This window comes from Glycine soja, chromosome 11, assembly GCF_004193775.1.
Source record: "Glycine soja cultivar W05 chromosome 11, ASM419377v2, whole genome shotgun sequence".
Taxonomy (NCBI): Eukaryota; Viridiplantae; Streptophyta; class Magnoliopsida; order Fabales; family Fabaceae; genus Glycine; species Glycine soja.
The window spans coordinates 11,152,773-11,172,498 of NC_041012.1; the positions used below are offsets into that span (position 1 = coordinate 11,152,773).

Genomic DNA, 19,726 nt, shown 5'->3' on the forward strand with positions numbered 1-19,726 from the left:
TCCTTTCCCTTGCACCTCTGCCTCACCAAAGTTTGTGATTTAATGACAACATATCACTAATTTTTATTAATTTCTAATTTTTGCTAAAAAAATTATTGGTTAAATATAATAGAATTTTTTCTTTTAATCATATTTTTTTATCTATAAGTTCAAATATGAAATCTTACTTAAAATACTTGACTTTTGTTTAACTCAAACCAACTACAAATTCATAAAACTATAGAAATTAAGCTCATATTTTTAAGTAAGTAGTCTATTCTCTCTCTCAAAAAAAAAAAAGTAAATAATCTATGTTGATAACATAGAAAACTTTTTTAATGATAATTATAATTCAATAAGAAATAATCATGCACGATAAATTGTTGATTTTTATGCTTGTTGTCTTCAAATTCATATTAATATCCTTTCTAATTGTAAATTACAATTATATACTTTTTTCTTGACTGAATTTTTTTGTATATTTAATATAAATAAAAATTAAACACTAGTATACTTTACTACTATTTTGTAGAAGGATTTTTTTAAAGGAATTTTGTCGAAGGATTCAAAGTATGAGTTTAATATTCACGGTTAAAACAATTTTATGGTTTAATCAATTTTCTCTAAAAGTATATCTAAAATTATAAAAAAAGAAGTTAATCACCAATAGCATTAGGAAGGATTAAAATTTGGATTAAAGACATCTCGTCCTTAATCCAAATTTCCCTTCAACAAAATCGTGTGACCGAACATAAATGCCGTCGTCACTACAAATACAAAACCGAAGAACATTTCAGGGATCCAAACGCCCAATCGAATTCGCAAGCTCGGAAGGTTGAAAGAGAAACGCATTGCAATCTTCTTCGGTGCGTGCGTGAAGATCGAACCATGGATGACGAATTGCTCGAGCTGCAGCGACAATTCGAGTTCGCGCAGCAAGCCAAGTCCAGCATTCGCTTATCGGAGCGAAACGTCGTCGAATTGGTCCAAAAACTGCAGCAACTCCAAATCATCGATTTCGAGCTTCTGCACACTGTCTCCGGCAAAGAATACATCACTCTCGTACGCTCTCTCTCTGCTTCGCTTCTTTTTCTGATTAGGTTTCCGCGTTCGTAATTTTCATATTCAATGAATTTGATTCAATTCGATAATCGATTGTGCTTCCGTGCTTCCTTCACTGTGTTGTGCTGATTCTTAATCGAACGTTTATTAATGCGATCGTGCATGCTGTCAGGATCAACTGAGGAACGAGATGGTGTCGGAGGTGAAGAAAATAGGGCGCGTTTCTTTGATCGATCTCGCTGACGCTACTGGAGTTGACTTGTACTACGTGGAGAAGCAGGCTCAGAGCGTTGTAACGGAACACCGAGAACTGATGTTGACTCAGGGAGAAATTATGTCGGAGTCTTATTGGGACTCAATTGCAGAAGAGATTAACGAGAGGCTTCAGGAATGTAGTCAAATTGCGCTGACGGAACTCGCGGCGCAATTGAACGTAGGTTTGGACTTGGTTTCCACCATGTTGGAGCCGCGCCTTGGAACAATTGTGAGTTTGTGTGTGTGTGTGTGTGTGTTGGTTTGAATTGAACTGTGTTGTGTTAAATTTGGAATTAGAGTGATAATTGTGTTTTGATGAGTAATCAGTGAGAATTTGGAATGACGGCACAATCCGTTTTTGAAAATAGGTGAAAGGAAGGCTTGAAGGCGGGCAGTTGTATACTCCTGCCTATGTGGCTCGTGTTGGTGCCATGGTTCGTGGTGCTGTGCGAGGCATCACCGTTCCCACAAATTTGACTGTGGTATGGAGCTCATTGCAGCAGTTGCTGCAAGAAATTGATGGAACCAGTGGTTTGGCTGTTGAAGGATCTTTCTTCCAGTCTTTGTTTAATGGACTTGTGAAGGAAGGCAAGATTCTTGGGTTGCTCCGCGCAGGAGTACACTGGACACCAGCTGTAAGTGGATCCTTCCCTAACTTACTAGGAGTCTAGGATCTCAGTTCACATCAATAATCCTCTGACAGGGTCTGACCAGTAGAGCCTATGGCCTATGGGTAGAAGTAGTCAACTGCTATGGCATATATGCCTTGGGCTATTGAACTTAGTTCCTATATCTTTAGAAAGTATTTGTTGTGACTTCTATTTCTTATGTCACACAACAGGTGTTTGCTGTTGCTCAAAGGGAGTTTGTGGATTCATTCTTTTCTCAGGTAGGAACTCTCACTTCCCTCATGTTTCTCTTCCGTTGAAAATACCACAACTTTTGCCTACTTCTAGTATATGATCTATTCATCGGAGCTGTATAACTGTCTTTACAAGTTTGACAGATTGGACATGTATACTGACTTTTACCTGTTTATTCGTTGTAAATTGTATATTTTACCTGTATATTCTTTGTAAATTGCATCTTTTACCTTCTCATTATCTTTTGGAAAAGCAAAATTCTGAACCACTGCATTCATTCTGCCTTCTTTTTTGTATGCTATAGAATTCTTTTATCACATATGAGGCGCTGCACAAACTTGGAATTCCCCAGCCCATTCAATTCTTGCAGGTAGCTAAATTACTCCTATGCTGATTCTTTTTCTAAATAATAACTATTAGGATCATAGATATATGTGAAATAAATACTTTGTACTACTTGTTTCCCTAGCTTAGTTAATGAAGCCTAAGTTTGCGCAATCCAATTTAGTCCAGATATCCTGAAGGCAAACCTCTAGTTTCAACATTTGTTCATCCATCTATGATTGAGATGCTAGACGCTTCTACTGAGGATGCTCTTGACCGTGGTAGCTGGTAAGCACCGTAACATTTTTTTTTGCATTATCCCCAGTTTTTGTTTTCATTCCTTTCTTCATTACTAAATTCAGCCAGGCTTAATACTATCAATTGATATACAAATTACAGTTGTACAGTATAAACTATTTTTTTTAATTATTGCCATGTGTATAGTGGTGACTTTCTTATCTGATGGATGACTGTTGTGAACTTGTGATATTTTTACTCATCTATCCCTCTGATTTAAACTAACTTTCACATTACCTAGTTATTGGCTTAGCAAAAATAGATATCCAAATTAGAGTATAACATGTTCTTTTGTAAACTCTAATTTACTTATCGTTCCCAGTATCAATAATATGCATGACTTTATTAAATGGGTCTGGATGAGTTGGTGAAGAGGAGTAGGCGCACCCTAAAACCCAACTTCTCTGGTTGCCTTGTTATGTTAAAATTTGTTTCTTTGTCTTGATAATGATTGTTTCCACTGGATGATAATGACTGATCCAATTTTATCAGTTTGTCTCTCTCTCTCTCGTCCTAGCCAGAACTAGATAAATCCATATATTGTGTTCTTGAATTTGAAAACTCGTGATGAAAGTTTGGTTAATTTCTGTGAGAATCTTTATGCTATGTGGGATGTAGTGCAAGAATTCCCTTGACATTGTTTCCCAAAATCATTGCAAGTTATATTTACTGTTTACTCTTTGGAAGACAATTTTTTCTAAGCATTGTATTCTGATATAACAATGCTGCAGGAGTGATTCTCTTTCCTTATTGCCTTCATCATTTACACCCCAAGATGCATCTAAAATGTTGTCCCTATGTCAATCTGTTCAAAATGCTCTTAAGGTGATACTTAACCATGTTGTAGATTTATGCTCAGTGTTTTTGATTCATGTGTTGATAAACTTTATTTTCTTTGCAGTCTAACAAAGCACATATTTTTGGGGATTTTTATGTGTTGAGCAGCAGCTTTATAAAGGTTTGTTGTGGCATTTGATATTTTTTTTTGGTAAATAGTTGTGGCATTTGATGTAGTCATGTAGAAGTCAACTTAATTATTTAATTTTACAACCACATTGCCTATTATATAGTGCAAATGCTACTACTATGTCCAGTTTGAATATTGGTTTAATAGATTAGGTTAGTATTGCCAATGAGAACAAAAATTAAGATGCTAGACATGTTATGAAATTTGCTTAGAAGAGGTTCAGCAGTTTAGTGAATACACAGTTCAGAAAATTAATGCTCAGTTCACCATCACAACATGGCTATCAATGGGAACCCTAAAAAAAGTGGTGATATAAAATGCTTGCAGTGTCATCTACTGTACAGAATGGAGTTAGATGTTAGGCTAATATGTATGACCCTTTTATTTTTTGGTGAACACATGTATGACCCTTTTGGGCTATATATTTCTTTCTGTGATTAATTTCCTTTACTATATGCAGATTTTGGTTTCATATCTTTCATTTTTTGCTTAAGAATCAAGAATCAAGTGTAGAAGTTACTGTTGAATAAAAAAATATCTATATGCAACTATTTTATTGTTGGTTTCCTGATGCCATGTTTCTCTCCCTCATCTACTAGGACATCTGTGATCGGGTTGTGAAAGAATTGGAGACATTAGGTGTTTCAGGGTGTGCTGACAGTACAATGCATGCTGATGTTCAAGTACCCAATGAAGCAAAAGTAGGGCATGAGTCAGGCAGGTTGAATGAGATGGTGAGTGATGGTGGTGCCAACAGGCATGCTGATAAAGGATCAAAGAAAAAAAAGGGAAAAGCCACTGGGAATGCAGTAGCAAATCTATCTGAAAGCGGTGCAGATAACCAGGAACAGACTTTGACAAAATCTAAGAGAGGCCAGAAAAGAGGTAAGGATGCATCTTCACAAACGTCAGATTCAAAGACAGGTTCTAAGAAAGAATCGCTTAAAGTGAAAGAGGATAATCCCAGTCCCTCAGAAGATTGGATCATGCAGAAAATTACAGCATTGGTTTCCGATTTTGAAGAACAAGGTCTGTTGATTTAGATATCAAATTTGTTCTTTTTCCTTTACATGTTACCCAATGTTCTCAAATGCAGTGCTATAAATTGATAGGTATAGATGATCCTGAAACAATTCTTAGGCCTTTGGCTAACCAATTAAGGCCTACAATAATCAGTTCTTGGATGGAGAAAAAGAAGGCATTGCTTACAAACAATGCAGAAAGAATGAAACGTTTGCTTGATAATTTGCAGAAGAAACTTGATGAGGTTTGACTGCTAATTGCATTTTTTGTTTTTTTCTGCATCCATTATTGTTGTCTTTATGTAGCTTTCTTTTCTTCTTTCATTCAAGGGTATTTATCAAGACATGTAAAATTAGTGCCCTTTTATATGTACAGTTTCTGATGTTCATCTTTTTTGGCAGTCTTTCTTAAACATGCAGCTGTATGAAAAAGCCTTAGAACTGTTTGAAGATGATCAATCAACTTCTGTAAGTTTGATTTAGTTATTCGAAATTTTGGGTTGTTTTCATGGATGAAACAAAATAAGTTAATGCATATATGATGCCCAGGTTGTTTTGCATAGGCATTTACTAAGGACAGTAGCAGCTCCTATGGTGGATATGCTTCTTCAAAACCTGGTATTATATCTAAACAAGTTATTTGTTAATGTTTCATGAGAGTTAATAAGATCTAAATCTAATGCTGGATTCATCATCTGCAGGATGAGCACAACAAATTAAAGAATGGACATGAGGTGCAGGAAGCTCCAAATTCTGAATCTGTTTCACTTAGTCCTGGAGACAGAACTGCCATTGTAAGAATAAGGCACTATTCAGTATTTGGCATAATTTCATGCATCATTTTTCTGTTTTTTAGTGTAGCAAATTTTGTATTAGTCTCATATTTTTGCTGAAGATCATCATTTGGAATGAGCACACAGAATGACATCAAATCTCTTATTTATTATGTTCTTTTGCAGTGTAAGAGTTTTCCAGGAGCTCTTGCAAATAAGGCTCTTGCTGTTGTAGAAGCATTGGAAGGAAAGGTTAGCATTTTTAATTCAGAAGCAATTCTCATTGTTAAGGTTCATTATATAAGTTTACTTCACTTTTCAATTCACAATTACAGCTGGTTTGCCTGGAAATATCTTTTTAGAATTTGAAACTTATTATTCTGTATTATTTCCTAGTGGTTTAACTAATATTTGAATATTCAATACAACAGAGTGTGGAGATATTCATGGCTGCTTTTAGAATGGTAACAGAAGAGAGGTAATGTGTCTATTTTTGTTTGTAGGACTTTATCATTGATTTGACCTCCAGTTCTTCTGTCCTGATGTGAACCCTAATACATAGTTTGTTCATTAATTTTTACAGTGGGTTGCCTTTGAAAAAGCTTGACAAGAAACTAGAAAGAACACTTTTACATTCATATCGCAAGGTATTTATGTTTACATTTATGTAAAAACTTGCTATAATTTACTGGAGGCTTGATTCTACTGCTCAATTTTCACACAAGAATATTCTTTGTTAATAATGAAAACATCTACTGTCATCTTTAATTTATTTTTATTCATAAGTTTTACTTACTTAAATTTAATAATTTATAAGATACTCTAACTGGAAGTTAGTTGCAATTTATGGTTAATTTTACTTAGTGTTTAGTTTATCTTTATCATTAATTGTTATTTCAACAATGACTTGTAATTCTCCCTAATATTAGTTAGTGAAGCAATTCCATTTCCATGTAAAACTCAATCAGTTTTATAATGATACTCTACAATTTAATTGTTCTTAAACTGTGTGCCTTCTATCATTGTTATTAAACAGGAGTTGACATCTCAAGTTTCTGCTGAGACTGACCCTGTATCGCTTCTGCCAAAAGTTGTGTCTTTACTTTATATCCAGGTAACTACAGTATTTATTATTTTTGCTCCCACCTCCCTTTATCCATTATAAACATGGATATTTGTATGAATAGGTTTACCACAAAGCTCTTCAAGCTCCTGGAAGGGCCATTTCTGTTGCTATTTCCCATTTAAAGGTATGTTCTTTCTGTCAATTGATTAAGTTATGCATCAAATCATAACCAGAAATACTTAGTAATAGAAATAGCAAATAATAATGATATGGTCACCAACCTAGGAATTGCATTTTTTTTCTATTTCCAGTAAATAATAAGTTTAGTTGAGTTGAACACCTAAGATAGACAGTGGCATCAAATATGTTGTAATTGTAATTGGAATGAAGCCTGCTGGTGTTTCCCTCCAGACTTATTATCCATTATGATTATCTTATGGATAGAACCTAAATCCAAGCAGTCTTTCTCATGCTACAATTGAATGGTTGTATAATGCAATGCTATTATACATGATCCTTGTATGCTTCATTTAAACATCTAGGATTTTTACAATTTTAACCTTTATAGAATTGTTCACTCAGTGTATTTTTTTTCTTCTTTTTTGTTGAGTGAGGTGGGGGTACCCAAAAAAGCACTTTAGTCCTAAGTGTTCCTTATATGTAATCTTTAGGGATTGATTGGTGGCTTTTTCTCTTTAGGGACTAAGTTGGGTTTATTCTTTTTTTTTTTTTTCTGGGGTGCTTGCTTTAATATTTTATGATCACTGCAACCTGATTTGGTCTACCAGCTGCTGCAGTGTGACATCCTAGTTCATGTTTCTTCTGGGATCTCACCGGAATCAGTCAAGCAATAGGAATAGGTTCAAATTTGATACACTATTAACATAAAGTAGTAAATGCTATTATGTTTTTTACACTTATATTCTGTTGAAAATAATTTGCAACACCTGTGTTGCTTCACATCACATACATGATACACTGAATGTTTTAGCCACATTTTTGCTCTAGCTTTGACAATAATGTAGAATGAGACAGCCAAAAAAAGGAAAAAGGAATCCTCAGGTTTCCAATAAGAACAATGAATACTTCAAATTGAAAAACACCCGATAATATTTTTTAATTTAATCACGATAAAAGTGATGAGGTGAAGTAGTCTAAACCCCAGTTTTTTCCATTTCGCATACAGCTAGAAGTTTGTCAGTGTTTGTAATGCAGTCCATGTAATGGTTTACAATAAGAATTTTACAGAACTCCCTGATTTTGTTTAATGTGTATTAATTATCAGGATAAGCTAGGCGAGTCAGCATGCAAGATTTTAACTGATTATCAAACTGCCACAGTGACTCTTTTGACACTATTAGCAGCTTCACCTGGTGATGTGAGTAGCTACTAATCAATCGTGCATCCTTCTCACGTACATGTCATTCAAATTTGATATATGTCTCTTCTAAGTTAATCATTAAAGTAGAACTATTCTTTTATAGCTAAATTTTCTGGTGCAGTTTTTCCAACGATTTTTTTAAATAGCTAGAATTTTTCCCCCCTCACTTCTGTATGAGCTCCTTGTTTCCAAACATGCACACAAAATTTAGATTATTTTGAATAATTGAAATAATGTATAGATTGTGTACTACTTTTTCTTCCCATTTTCTACAGGAAGAGGATTGTGCATCTGATAGGATTTTGAGTAAAAAGGAGCTTCTTGAGAGCCAAATGCTGGACCTCAAAAGCTTGGTTTTGAGCACCTCCCAATCTTCATAAAAATTTGTAAGCCAAGTTTGGCTGCTGAATCAAGCTTCATCGTAAGGATGCACTAATTTTGTGTTGTCTATTTTGTTAGGTGCAAAAAGCCTGTGATACGTTGCATTTTGCTAAAGTAGACAATCTTGGGAAATTAGATTAGATTTTGTGGCTATTCATTTTATTCTAATTCGCACTATAAATCTTCGCGTCGCAGGAAAACCTCTTAAGTCTTAACCAAAGATTTATACTTGTTTGATAATTGAAGGTATACTGGTTTATAAACTCTTCTGAATGAAAATTTCTTGAGAAGACATAGTTTACATAAGTTGTGTAGAGTAAACCAATTTGCCAAATAGACACTTCATCATTTTATAATAAATTCGTCTCATAATTATTTGAAATTTAAAGCCATTTTACATAACTTTGTTACTTTTTAGTCTACACAACTTGTAAAAACTAGGTCTATACAAGTTTCTCGTTATCAACGTTCTACAAAAGTTTTCTGAACTTTCCCACCTTCAGTCGTTTTAAAACCAATTAATTTGGCTAAGCGTTTTTTCTCTTCTTTTTTTCGGGTGGTGGATTTCAAATTCCTTGGGAAATTAACAGATAAATCTGATAACTTTCAAATAAAAAAGAAATGTTAAATATAATTAAGTAAAATATTAAGGAAGGTTGGTGTTATTTTTCCTTAAAATCATCAACGTTCATTAGCTTATGACAATTTTTCTGATAGCTAATGCTCGAGTCCAATCTTTAACACGTCACACTTGGAACGGCCATGACGGAAGCTGAGTCACAATTACCAACACTTAATCCACTATTCAGGTGGAATATAGAATGCTAATTGAACCGTGATTTTTTTTTTCAGTATTGAATCATGGATTAGAATCACAAAAATACTAGCTGGATCATTCATCATCTGATATCTTGCTGCTCATCTTTGTTGTTACAGAACCTCAAATGCAATGACAATCTTCATGCCAACAAGCTCTACCATTTGCTCAGTGGAACAAATTTCAAACTTTTCTCACCAAGCAAGGCCTATATAATTCCCTAATAATCCACATGTTTTAATGTAAAATCTGTGACTAAATTTAAACATTTATTTCAGTTTGGTTCAACAATTTGAAATTCTATTAAATCAATTATATCAACTTAAAAGCAAGCAGACCCATTAGAACAAGTAGCCAACAATTGAAGAACATTCAAATGTCATTATGTTGATGACAGAAAGGGAAGGAAAAATGGGGGCTGACGACGTCTAGTCTAGCAATTTAAAAGTAGTGTCGTCCTATATACATCGTTCTCCACCCCTCTGCAACATAATTTTACGGCAATCAAAGCCATGGCAAATGGACTTTGCGTAAAGGGAGACAACTATATTTTACAAACAAACTATTTCAAAATCCCTATCACGTACGTAGTGCCAACCATTTTTTTAAAATTAAACCTTTCATAGTAAATATACTACATGATTCATCAATTCAACCACGTTTAAATCGGAAATAATTACATATTTTAAATATTAAATGATATGGTTAGTAACAAACCTTACATGAAATTATTAAAAAAATTACACGTCTAACAAAATGAAAATTTCATAATAGTCAAATAATAAAAAATCATACTTGAATTTCAAGCATAAATATTTGTTTTAATAAAAAAAATTGAATAAATCAAAATATCTGTTAAAGAGTTCAAAACTATATTCAGCTATTGATTTTATCAGCTTTAATCAATTAGACTAATACTTGACCAATTTTTACTTGCACCAGTTTTGAGCTACCTGAAGTAGTCACCTGACCAATTCAATTTTAGATCTCTGATCCTAACATTCAGATTAAGATAAAATTATTTCGGAAAGTACATCCATTTTCGATCCAGGTGTTTTTCCTGTGCATTAGCTAATGGGCAGAAAACCATGTTTGTCAGACAGCTAGGTTATCCTATGTATCCTAATTATTGTATATATTAAGGCAAGGAAAAATAAAATACTAGCTTGGATCACTAAAGCGACCAGATAGGAAGAAACGCCAAATTGAAGAATACTAATACTGCAAAATGACTCCAAGGCATTAAATCCCTAATCGAAACTTTACAGTAAAAAGGTTTTTGTTTCCTCCTCAAAGTTGAGGCAGATGTGGTCTCTTTTCCAACATTTCATAATGTAGAACAAAATTATCCTGCAAGGAGGTTCTACATTAGAGGCTAAAAAAAGAATATTAATTGGGGAATAGGAGGCAGAGTTCACGAACACCATCGACAGAGTATATTCACAAAAACTAACCTTGCGGACGGTTTCAAATATGCTTGGATCGAAACAGTGATAAGATCCTCTCTCATATGTGTTTGTTTTAACCAGCGGCTCCATGTTGGGAACTCTTATTAACCATAAACGATGTTCTTTGTGATAAAACCAACCTCTGTTGTAACTGCGAGCAACAACCCCTATCCCGTTAGAAATTATTGAATTGGGAAAATAATTTCAGAGAATTAAAATTTAGGAATTTTTCAACATATTTTTAATTTAGGAATACTAAAACTAGATATAAGTGGTTAATGTGCTAACCATGCATTATTTAATTAACCACGCATCCGAGTTAATTGTACCCAAATTATAAAAATTAGAAACAAGCTCAAATTATCCAAAAATAAAAAGAAACAAAAATGACAGATTGGAGGAAATGTGCATACAGCTCACTGGCGGCATATAATTGGGCTTCATCTTTGGGCATGCTGCAAAAAAGATTATTTTTATATTTAATTATAAAATAACAAGCAATTCAATGAAAAAGTAAGTGATATTCAGATTTTTAAGCCACCTATAAAATATGTAAAACAATGTTTCCACCGAAAACTTGGAAAAATAACCTTGCTGCAACATGCAATAATAAAAAGTTAGCCCAAAGAAAAGGTTTGAAAATAGGGAAATTAAATTATAAAACATAATGTAAAAATCTCACATGTAGAGCAGGTGGCTGTTTGGCAAAATAACATTGTGGCACTGTAAACTCTGGATCTCCCTTAGCTGATTCATCAGTCCATGGAGACCCAAAGGTCTTGTGAAGATTTTCTGATGAATTCAAATTTAACCCCAGTGTAGTAAGATCAATTCCAAGAGCAAGAGATGTCAGGTCAGGATCACTCATCCTGATCACACTTAACAGGCCAAGCAAACCAAATGGATCTGGTGCTGGTTGTGCAGTTTGAATAGACTTCATGCCCTGATCCCTAAAAGACTGATTTACAGCTGACATTTGAAGGCGGAACTGGGACTGATTTTGGTGCTGTTGATATTGCTGGATGAGCTGGTCATATGAACCCATACCAGAAACTGTATTTGGAGAATTTAGCGGCCTTAATCCAATGCCAGGAGGTCCACTGGTCTAAACCAAAATACAAAAGTGATTAGGATGTCAGAAATACTTGTTTCAGTAGGAAACGTGTAATTTTATTTTCATCAGGCACCTCATCTTGAAAGACAAGCTGAAGGGAAAGGAGGGGGGGCTTATTCATTACAAAAACATGTTCCATCGACGAGTACAAAGCTTGCACACCTGTGAATGATAGGTCGAATGTGAAGATGGGAAAATATCTGATCCATGTAGATGGAGAATATCCTGGTTGTTAACAGATGAAAAAGAGACATTGCCACTACTGACTGAAGGAGCATGCTGTTGCTGTTGTGCTCGATGTGATGAATATGTACCCCCTAAGCTGAAACCAGCTGACCTTCCCATCTGCAGATAGAAAGCATGGAAAGTTCAGAAGAACAGTGTTTTGATCCATCAAATATTGTACAAAAGGATATGTATATAGATAAGATTTTTTTGTCTTTTATAAAATGTAACCCACAGAGAAATGCTGAGATTGCATCATTGGCACAGTATTGTCATGAAGTTGTTCTTTCTGGTGCATATCCATAGCATAATCTGCATTACCACCTGCACAAACAATATGGTAAGAAATAAATATTGAAGTCAATTGAACAACTTTAACTAAGTAGAATTCTGCAAATAAACAGAGGTAACCAAAAATAATTAGAAAAACACAGTTGTCATTTCCAGCAAAGCAATCTAAGATTCATCAGCGCAACCCTTGGTAATTAATTTGCTTGCAAAATTTAGAACAATATTGCATCCTCACTAAATGTATAACAGATAATACAGATGGTTAACTTAAAACAGAAAGCAGGGGCACATACTCCTGTCACAACCAATCAAAAGCCAAAACACTGAAATAATACAGAGAATAGTAAAATAAAGAGAGTAATAAAGCAAAGCACTGAAAGTAAACATGCATACAGATCCAGAAAACCCATCTCGCTAAGGATACTCTTTAAACTCCAAAATATAAGGCATACTACACCTTTGAATCCTGGTAAAGCTGGGAAATCTTCATTTTGAATGCTAAACTCTTGGTTTTGTTGAACAATGGGACTAACACCAAGACCCTGTTTTCGTAAAGAACCTGAAATATTTTTTGTTTATATCATATTATTCTTTATTGTACAAGATGCATAAATATATCAAACATAAAAAAACATTTATCATCACTTACCCAACTGTCCTTGAGGCCCTCCAGCAGAACTAGGACGAGTTGTCAGTTGAGGGAAGTCATTGATGTCAAAAGGTGAACTGTCATTAGAATTCATATCATTCAACATACCCATAGAGTTCAAGTTACTCACTGCTTGAACATGGCTTTGGGAAAGTGGACCCCCACTAGGATAAGAATTTCCTAGCATTGAAATTACCTGCGGAGACCCTGGATCAAGAAAATGTTGGTTACCACAGTCAACTCTATTAAAGGGGGAAATTTTATATATTCAACATGCATGAAACGTACAAACAATTTGATCATGCAAATATGCAATTCATATAAATCTCAAACAGGCAGCAGTTCTTTAAGTTGTTTTCAATCAAATTTTGCTGCCGTAGTAACAAATAACATTCACATATCATATCAAGAACCCCTTTTTATATCAATTGATGAAAGAAATAGCATGGTGACACCACAAGAGCCAACAAATTTGATGCAGGCGAACAAGCAGCAATAAATGCAACAAAAAGCTTATCCACAATATCAACCCACATTATCAAGTTTTAGAAAGTGAAAATTGCAGACTAGCTTACTCTGGTTGAGGACAACAGTCCACCAGTCCACATAGCAGAATAATGTGGTTCAGAGGGGTCCCAGTTTTAAACAGCCTATTGTGTCTTTGACATGGCTGCACTATTGCAAAGCACATGAAAATAGTGGCCAGAGTGAATATGGCTGACAGATGGGAATTATCTTCAAAACTCTCATTTCCCCTGTTCCAGCCTTTGGCTTCTTACTTTAAGAATTTAGTTGTGTTATGCATGGATATAAATGTTGAAAAAAATATATATTTAATTATAGTAATATTTTTAATGTGGCAAGTTATATTCTGGTAATTGTGTTGATTAGGGTAACTGTATATTCTTGTATTTATGACTCTTAATATAAATATATGCTCCGCGGTGTAATTCAGACACAGAATTATTATCAGTGTGTTTGGATTGGCAGTGAAGACCCGAAAACAGAGTGTCCTGCCATGATTTTCCACCACACCAAACAGTAGTTTTAAAGCTACCATGATTTTTTCAACATGGTCCACCACATTTCCAAGCATGCACTATATGTATCACATTCTCTCTCTTTGAACAATAAACATCTCAATTGAAAGAACAGCCCAAAATGCTCAAAATCTAGCCAGTCAGAATATCAACATGAAAAATAATTGAGGATTCTACTCAAATAAATAAAGAATTTCTATGTGAGGCATATCATTTTTGCACCTGAATCGCATGAATTGTGTGAGAATCGCATGAATCACATTCTCCTTGTGAATCACTCGATTCTGATTCAAAATGGGTCGCACACAAAGCATGTCGGGTCATGCGCGGCCCAATTATGAAACCCTAAAAAAAAAACTTTTTCCAAAAACTTGTGTAAAAGGGGGGAACAAGCTGATTTTTTCTTCCCAAAGAGACCCAACCTGTCCCCATTGTGTGAAAGACATATATTTGTTCATGTGATACAAAAGCATGTCTCCTTACCTTGTTTTTGCTATTCTCCTCTTTATTCATGCGATGCAAAAAGAGAGTGACCCACCCTTTGTGCCCTCTCTTTTTGTATGTTAATGTGTTGATTGAGTATTAATGCAACCACACGTGCCTGCAAGCTGAGTGGTGGTCCCCTGTAAACAGTGTTTGTTTTGAAGCTTATATGACACTTGGTGTGTGTTTTCATTTCTCTCTCATATGTTTCTTTATGATAAAATGATCCTAGTAACGTTTTTCAGTTATTGGTCATGAATTTGTGCATATATATATATAACACACACGCACACGTGTGTGTGTGTGTAATTTGTGCATATATATATGTGTGTGTGTGTGTGTGTGTGTGTGTGTGTGTGTGTGTGTGTGTGTGTGTGTGTGTGTTTTATATTTAACATGAATCTTACGATTCACAATTCAAAACATAGGCTTTCTGATTCACGTATCCCGATTCAACTACCATGCTTGCAGCCACTCATCAAGTGACCACATGTACCCCACTTCACTCACCCATGACAATATTTGCCCACTTCTTTTGACAATACAAAAAAAGAAAAGATTTTCAATTAATATGGCAAGGGGAAATAGAAAATGCTTACATTAAGGTAAATTTCTTTCATATACAAATATTCCATAAAAGAAGAACTTATAATGGTAAAAGTGCATACCTTGTGGAAGCACACCACTCATCAATCGATTCTGTCCTTGCATACCTAAACCACCGGATCCACTGTTTGCACCCAAATTTAGACGAGACGAGAGACCAGGCACAGACAATCCTCCACCAGTCCTTCCAATATTCCCTCCTCCAACCATGTTTCCCACAGAACTTGTGATTCGAGGACCTGCATTTCCCAAAATTGGGTTTACTCCCAATCCTGGAACAGCATTTCGGTTACCAACTGCAGCAGATGTAGGAAGAATCCCAGGAATAGAACCACCAACTCCATTTGTGCTACTACTAAATCCAGGGTTTCCTACAACACTTATACCTCCTCTATTGGTGACTCCTGAATGTCCAAGGGAACTTCCATGAGATAGCTGCAAATATAATTGAGACAGGCAAAAAACCAGTAAATAACAAAAAATACAATGACAGAATAAAGAGGTGAGAATAAGCTAAAAATTTCAGTTATTACTCTCATACCTGAGACAATGCAACTGGGAGATTGTTGGATGTAAATCTTCCACTAGAAAGGCTTCCAGTGGGTTGTTGAACACCCCCCGATGGTACATTATTTATAGTTGAGTTTCTTGATGTGAGTGTACCGGGCATGTTGGGAACATTAAAGCTCCCATGAATATTGTGCAATCCTTGAATACCTCCTGCAGCAAGAACCTAGCAATTACACAACTACATGGACATATGAAATGAAGAAAATCCAGTAAAAGCTCCCCACCAGTGTGATGAAAAATTGGGGAGGCTGCACCAGACTGACCAGAAAATGATGAAGCAAAAGACCGTCCAGCACCATCTGGAAGATTTGAAGCAGATCCATTCAGAGAAGACTGCAAGGAAAACTCTGCTAGGATTAAAAATTAAGATAGGCATGCTAAAAAGAAAAAAGTCTGAAAGTGGCAATCAACATCTTATGATTTAAAATAGTAATAATCATAATATATATAGATGTGTGGGGATATATTTTAACCATGTAATCCTCTAAAAAAACTCAACGCATCATACTACCATGCATGTATGCAATGCATCATATGCCAAAGAAATGAAAATATATCAAGCTGGAATTTGCAACTCATAACTGAGAACAGAAATCATATAAAATCCTAATATAAGCCGTCTACTTCAATTTAGCAAGAGAAAAGTCAGTTTTTCATGAAAATAAATCAAAATACAACATTACAGTGACCACGCAGGAGAGTGCACAGAAATATAAAATACTGAAAATAATCGCCAAAAGACAAAAAATAAAACAAGAATAGAAAGGGGAGAAGCTTTTTGGGACATAAGGGAATACATTAAGTAACCCCGACATGGCATGAATTTCAAAAGGTCAACCCAAAAATCATCCCTTGCTGAAAATGGTCCGCCTTTGTACTCAAAGTCCTCAGAACAATCTGAGAAGTGTTTCCTTGTTACCAAATAACAACCTAAAATAACATGACGTAAAAGAAAATATTAGACATGATGCAATACAGTAACTTTTAAGCATTTAATAATATAACAAAGTAAACCAAACTAATTAAAATGAAAAAGAAAGTCACATTTGACAAGTTCTCCCATTAGAATCCCGTTCCCTTCTCCAAACTAGCATGAAAGTCATCCAGATTCTACCATTTAATCCCTTGTAACTAAACATGCTTCTCTATAAATCCAGGTTACTTCTCCATATAACTAACATGGAAACATCCGTGACTACAAGACAAACAAACAAAATAGATACAAGCTGTAAAACATACTACGCACTTTTGAATTTAATAGGCATGCACAATCGATGTAAAAAAGTTCATACTATCCTCAATTCAGAACCCATATTTGGAACAGCTTTTAAGGTTATTATAATAAAAGCTAACAAAATTACCATACATGACAGTTTGTTGATCGACATCATCGGTACATATATTATTTATTCTACACCTTATTTATTTTCTGACATCAAAATAAAATTTGTAGTTCCACTTAGAATAGACCAATACTGCAGTTGCAGTATTGTCCACAACCGCATCAATCCACAATTGCGGAGTAGTTTCGATTAATAGAGAAAAAAGCCACAGCATAATCCCAACGGCTGCAACGCAACCACAACGATCTAAACAATCCAGATTTTGTTTTAAAAAACAGATGCATTCACCACAACTCATCTCACAGTAGTCTCAACTCCGGCAATCACATTAACCACAGCGCACCGCAATATTCTGTTCGTACTAAAATTTAAAAACCATGGCAGAAACAACCGAAGCATGTTTCAACTCCCTATTTACAGATTAAAAAGATATGTATTAAGCTAAGCTTAAACCTCTAGTAACGATGTGCAAACCCTAAATTAGCTTCAAAGTACATCTCATTTCTTCGCAAGGATACCTAGGCGGGAAAAAAACAAATTCAAAGCAGAAACCATAGCCAAAAAATTATTGCCGACACACTGATAAATCAAGAGCAGCAACAAGTTACAAAAACAAAGCCGCGTCAAATTTTCAATTGCGTATTCCTCAATCCTTTCACATCGTAAACCAAAAAAAAGCATGCAAATCATTACACAGATAAACACGCTATACTACAAACCATTGGCAACCTATAGGTTTCAGTTCACGGAATCGAATTAACTGTTAGGAATAAAAACCTACACCGAAATTCGAAGCTGGAGAAGCGGAAGAACAAAAGCGTGCAGAGTTGCGAAGGAGTGAGGGAAGTGTAACGAGGATCTAAAGGAATAAAATGATGAAGTGAAAAGCAGAGTAGATCGAAGGTGGAATCAACTCGGAGAGGAAGAGAGAGTACCTGAGGAGCAGATCAGAGCTAGTTCTGAGTCAAAGACCGAGTTCGGATGCCCTAAATCGGAACCAGAAAAATGAAAGTGAAAGCTACAAAGGAAGAGAAGAGAGAGATAATGTTACGGGTTGGGTTGGGTCCGAGACGACAAAAGAAAAGGTTTATGATAAATTTCTGGTGTAAAAATGAAAAAATGTGCATGCGGCTGCCAATACAGGTTCCTTCGCACCACTTGGGCCTGTCTAAATTGTAAACTAGTAAGTAGCAAGTGTTCCACCTTTCATTTTGAATAATATTCATAACAAATATAATAGCTACTGATGGATACAAATCGAGTCGTCCTTGCTAATAAGTTTGTGTGGATAGCCAGTTATGATTACAAAATTTGGAAATTTTGGTGAAGTAATTAAATAAACAAAGATTTTTTTTAGAACACAGTATTCTAAAGAAAATTTTATTCAATGTGAATTAAGTAAATCAATGGATAGTCTTAGTTCCATTGAAAATACCAGTCTAAGTCTAAGTGAAGACTCTAAAAATTTTAAGCATATAAAAAAAAATCATAATTGAAATGATAGTGACAATTCTAATTACAGTTATTTTGATTATATATTTAGTAGGTGCCCATAACATCCAAAATTTCTTATTTGATAAAACTTTTTTAGTTAGGGATAATAAGAGGAATAATTATTCTATCTATTTAGATATTGAAAATCAAACTTTGAGGATTAACAATGATCATTCTTTTCTAAGGACGGATATGATATTTTGGAAGACAACGCTATTAATTAAACAATTTTAACTTGTCTCTTATTGTGGTAAACTTATTTCAGACCCTTTGATTAGTTCATTTTAAATCAGTGGTTGACATGTGTTTCTCTTTCTTTGTTTTTCTCTTATGTTTTGCCCTTTTTTTTTCTTTTACGTCTTCTCTCTTATTTGATGTTTGTCAAGGGGAGGCTTGCGCATTGCTTCAAGTACAATTGCCACAAGGAGCCATTGAAACCACCACAAAACAGGTGCAACAGTAGGACAAAGTTAGAGACGATCATGTGTTGTGTCACGATGATCATGCACACGATGTTGCATGCAATACGAAGTTTAAAGATTTGTGTTAAACAAAAACAATGGTTATCAACGACAAAGTTTAGAGTTTAGAGCAGTGGTGTTATCGGCAAGCATGAGCGCAACAATTGGAAGTTCCTTACAAATACGACGACACCAGAATCAAGATTTGTGGATGAAGAAGATCTTGCTATTACTCTAACTTCCTTTCATCTTCATTGGATTTTTTATTTTCCTTATATAGGTTTGAAACTTTTTATCCATTTCCTTGAATCCTTAACTGATTTGTAACTTCTAAATAATTAATTTTGTTTGCTTCTTAATTCAGAAATAACTTTGTGATATAATTAATACAGAGGTTGAAGATTTAGATTGTCGTGACATTTGTATTTGTATTTGATGGTTGCTACCTCTAGCACAACAACACGATAGTAAATCTAAATGGGGGAAGTTTTCACAAAATTAAAAAAAAAATATCACTCTTCTAAATTTAATTTTAAAATTGTTTGTATAAGTTTTTACAAAATAACAACTTGCACTATATGAGAGAGAAGGTACTAGAAAAGGGCATTTGGCTAGGGCAACGTCTTAAATGAGTGGTCCACCAACAATGCACTATATGTTAACTATAGACTAAAGAAGGTAATAGTTAATTAAATTAAAAGAATAAAATTTGCTAATATCATCTTTATCACATATTGTTGTTTTCACATCATCTGTCACAAATATATTATTATTTTTTTTCACTAATACACACTACCTTTTTCCACACATCTATT

The 19,726-nt window shown here is 34.7% G+C and overlaps 2 protein-coding genes and 1 non-coding gene across 13 annotated transcripts; 2 read left to right on the forward strand and 1 right to left on the reverse strand.

Annotated features, from left to right (window-relative positions):
* The first annotated feature begins 692 nt into the window (after nt 1-692).
* Nucleotides 693-9,478, forward strand: LOC114376250 (E3 UFM1-protein ligase 1 homolog). 4 transcript variants are annotated; one of them, XR_003658929.1, is made up of 22 exons: nt 693-1,041; nt 1,214-1,525; nt 1,665-1,931; nt 2,138-2,185; nt 2,464-2,529; nt 2,668-2,771; nt 3,512-3,605; nt 3,682-3,738; nt 4,347-4,776; nt 4,860-5,014; nt 5,172-5,237; nt 5,319-5,387; nt 5,471-5,563; nt 5,729-5,794; nt 5,974-6,020; nt 6,126-6,189; nt 6,579-6,656; nt 6,730-6,792; nt 7,894-7,986; nt 8,265-8,410; nt 8,566-8,616; nt 9,307-9,478. XR_003658929.1 is itself a non-coding variant. In XM_028334266.1 (21 exons), the coding sequence occupies exons 1-20, from the start codon at nt 868-870 to the stop codon at nt 8,367-8,369; spliced, it is 2,451 nt and encodes an 816-aa protein (XP_028190067.1). In that variant the 5' UTR covers nt 693-867; the 3' UTR covers nt 8,370-8,410; nt 9,307-9,478. The 4 variants fall into 4 exon arrangements, 2 of the variants coding, with proteins under 2 accessions (XP_028190067.1, XP_028190066.1); XR_003658928.1 differs by lacking the exon at nt 8,566-8,616 and adding an exon at nt 9,088-9,179; XM_028334266.1 differs by lacking the exon at nt 8,566-8,616.
* Nucleotides 9,479-10,161: 683 nt separating this feature from the next.
* On the reverse strand, nt 10,162-18,141 carry LOC114376252 (probable NOT transcription complex subunit VIP2). 8 transcript variants are annotated; one of them, XM_028334274.1, is made up of 16 exons: nt 17,892-18,054; nt 17,738-17,815; nt 16,411-16,543; nt 15,838-15,946; nt 15,585-15,763; nt 15,430-15,478; nt 15,106-15,315; nt 12,915-13,121; nt 12,723-12,824; nt 12,210-12,298; nt 11,912-12,094; nt 11,318-11,740; nt 11,177-11,229; nt 11,049-11,090; nt 10,642-10,786; nt 10,162-10,537 (listed from the first exon to the last, which is right to left on the reverse strand). In XM_028334274.1, the coding sequence occupies exons 3-16, from the start codon at nt 16,426-16,428 to the stop codon at nt 10,478-10,480; spliced, it is 1,869 nt and encodes a 622-aa protein (XP_028190075.1). In that variant the 5' UTR covers nt 16,429-16,543; nt 17,738-17,815; nt 17,892-18,054; the 3' UTR covers nt 10,162-10,477. The 8 variants fall into 8 exon arrangements, with proteins under 8 accessions (XP_028190075.1, XP_028190071.1, XP_028190073.1 ...); XM_028334270.1 differs by adding an exon at nt 16,658-16,808 and having other exon boundaries at nt 15,106-15,478; nt 17,892-18,053; XM_028334272.1 differs by having other exon boundaries at nt 15,106-15,478; nt 15,877-15,946.
* LOC114377745 lies at nt 15,838-15,918 on the forward strand. The gene has a single exon (XR_003659182.1). It is a non-coding gene; the product is annotated as a small nucleolar RNA snoR35 (small nucleolar RNA).
* Nucleotides 18,142-19,726: the final 1,585 nt, after the last annotated feature.

Bases quoted from the DNA above. Each gene is read 5' to 3' on its own strand.
- LOC114376250 (XM_028334266.1), top strand. From the start codon at position 868: ATGGATGACGAATTGCTCGAGCTGCAGCGACAATTCGAGTTCGCGCAG. The intron at 3,606-3,681 runs GTGATACTTAAC...TTTTCTTTGCAG, and splicing joins CTGTTCAAAATGCTCTTAAG to TCTAACAAAGCACATATTTT. The intron at 5,238-5,318 runs GTAAGTTTGATT...TATGATGCCCAG, and splicing joins AAGATGATCAATCAACTTCT to GTTGTTTTGCATAGGCATTT.
- LOC114376252 (XM_028334268.1), bottom strand. The intron at 10,787-11,048 runs GTATGCACATTT...TGTTGCTCGCAG, and splicing joins TTATATGCCGCCAGTGAGCT to TTACAACAGAGGTTGGTTTT. The intron at 10,538-10,641 runs GTTAGTTTTTGT...ACCTCCTTGCAG, and splicing joins TATTTGAAACCGTCCGCAAG to GATAATTTTGTTCTACATTA.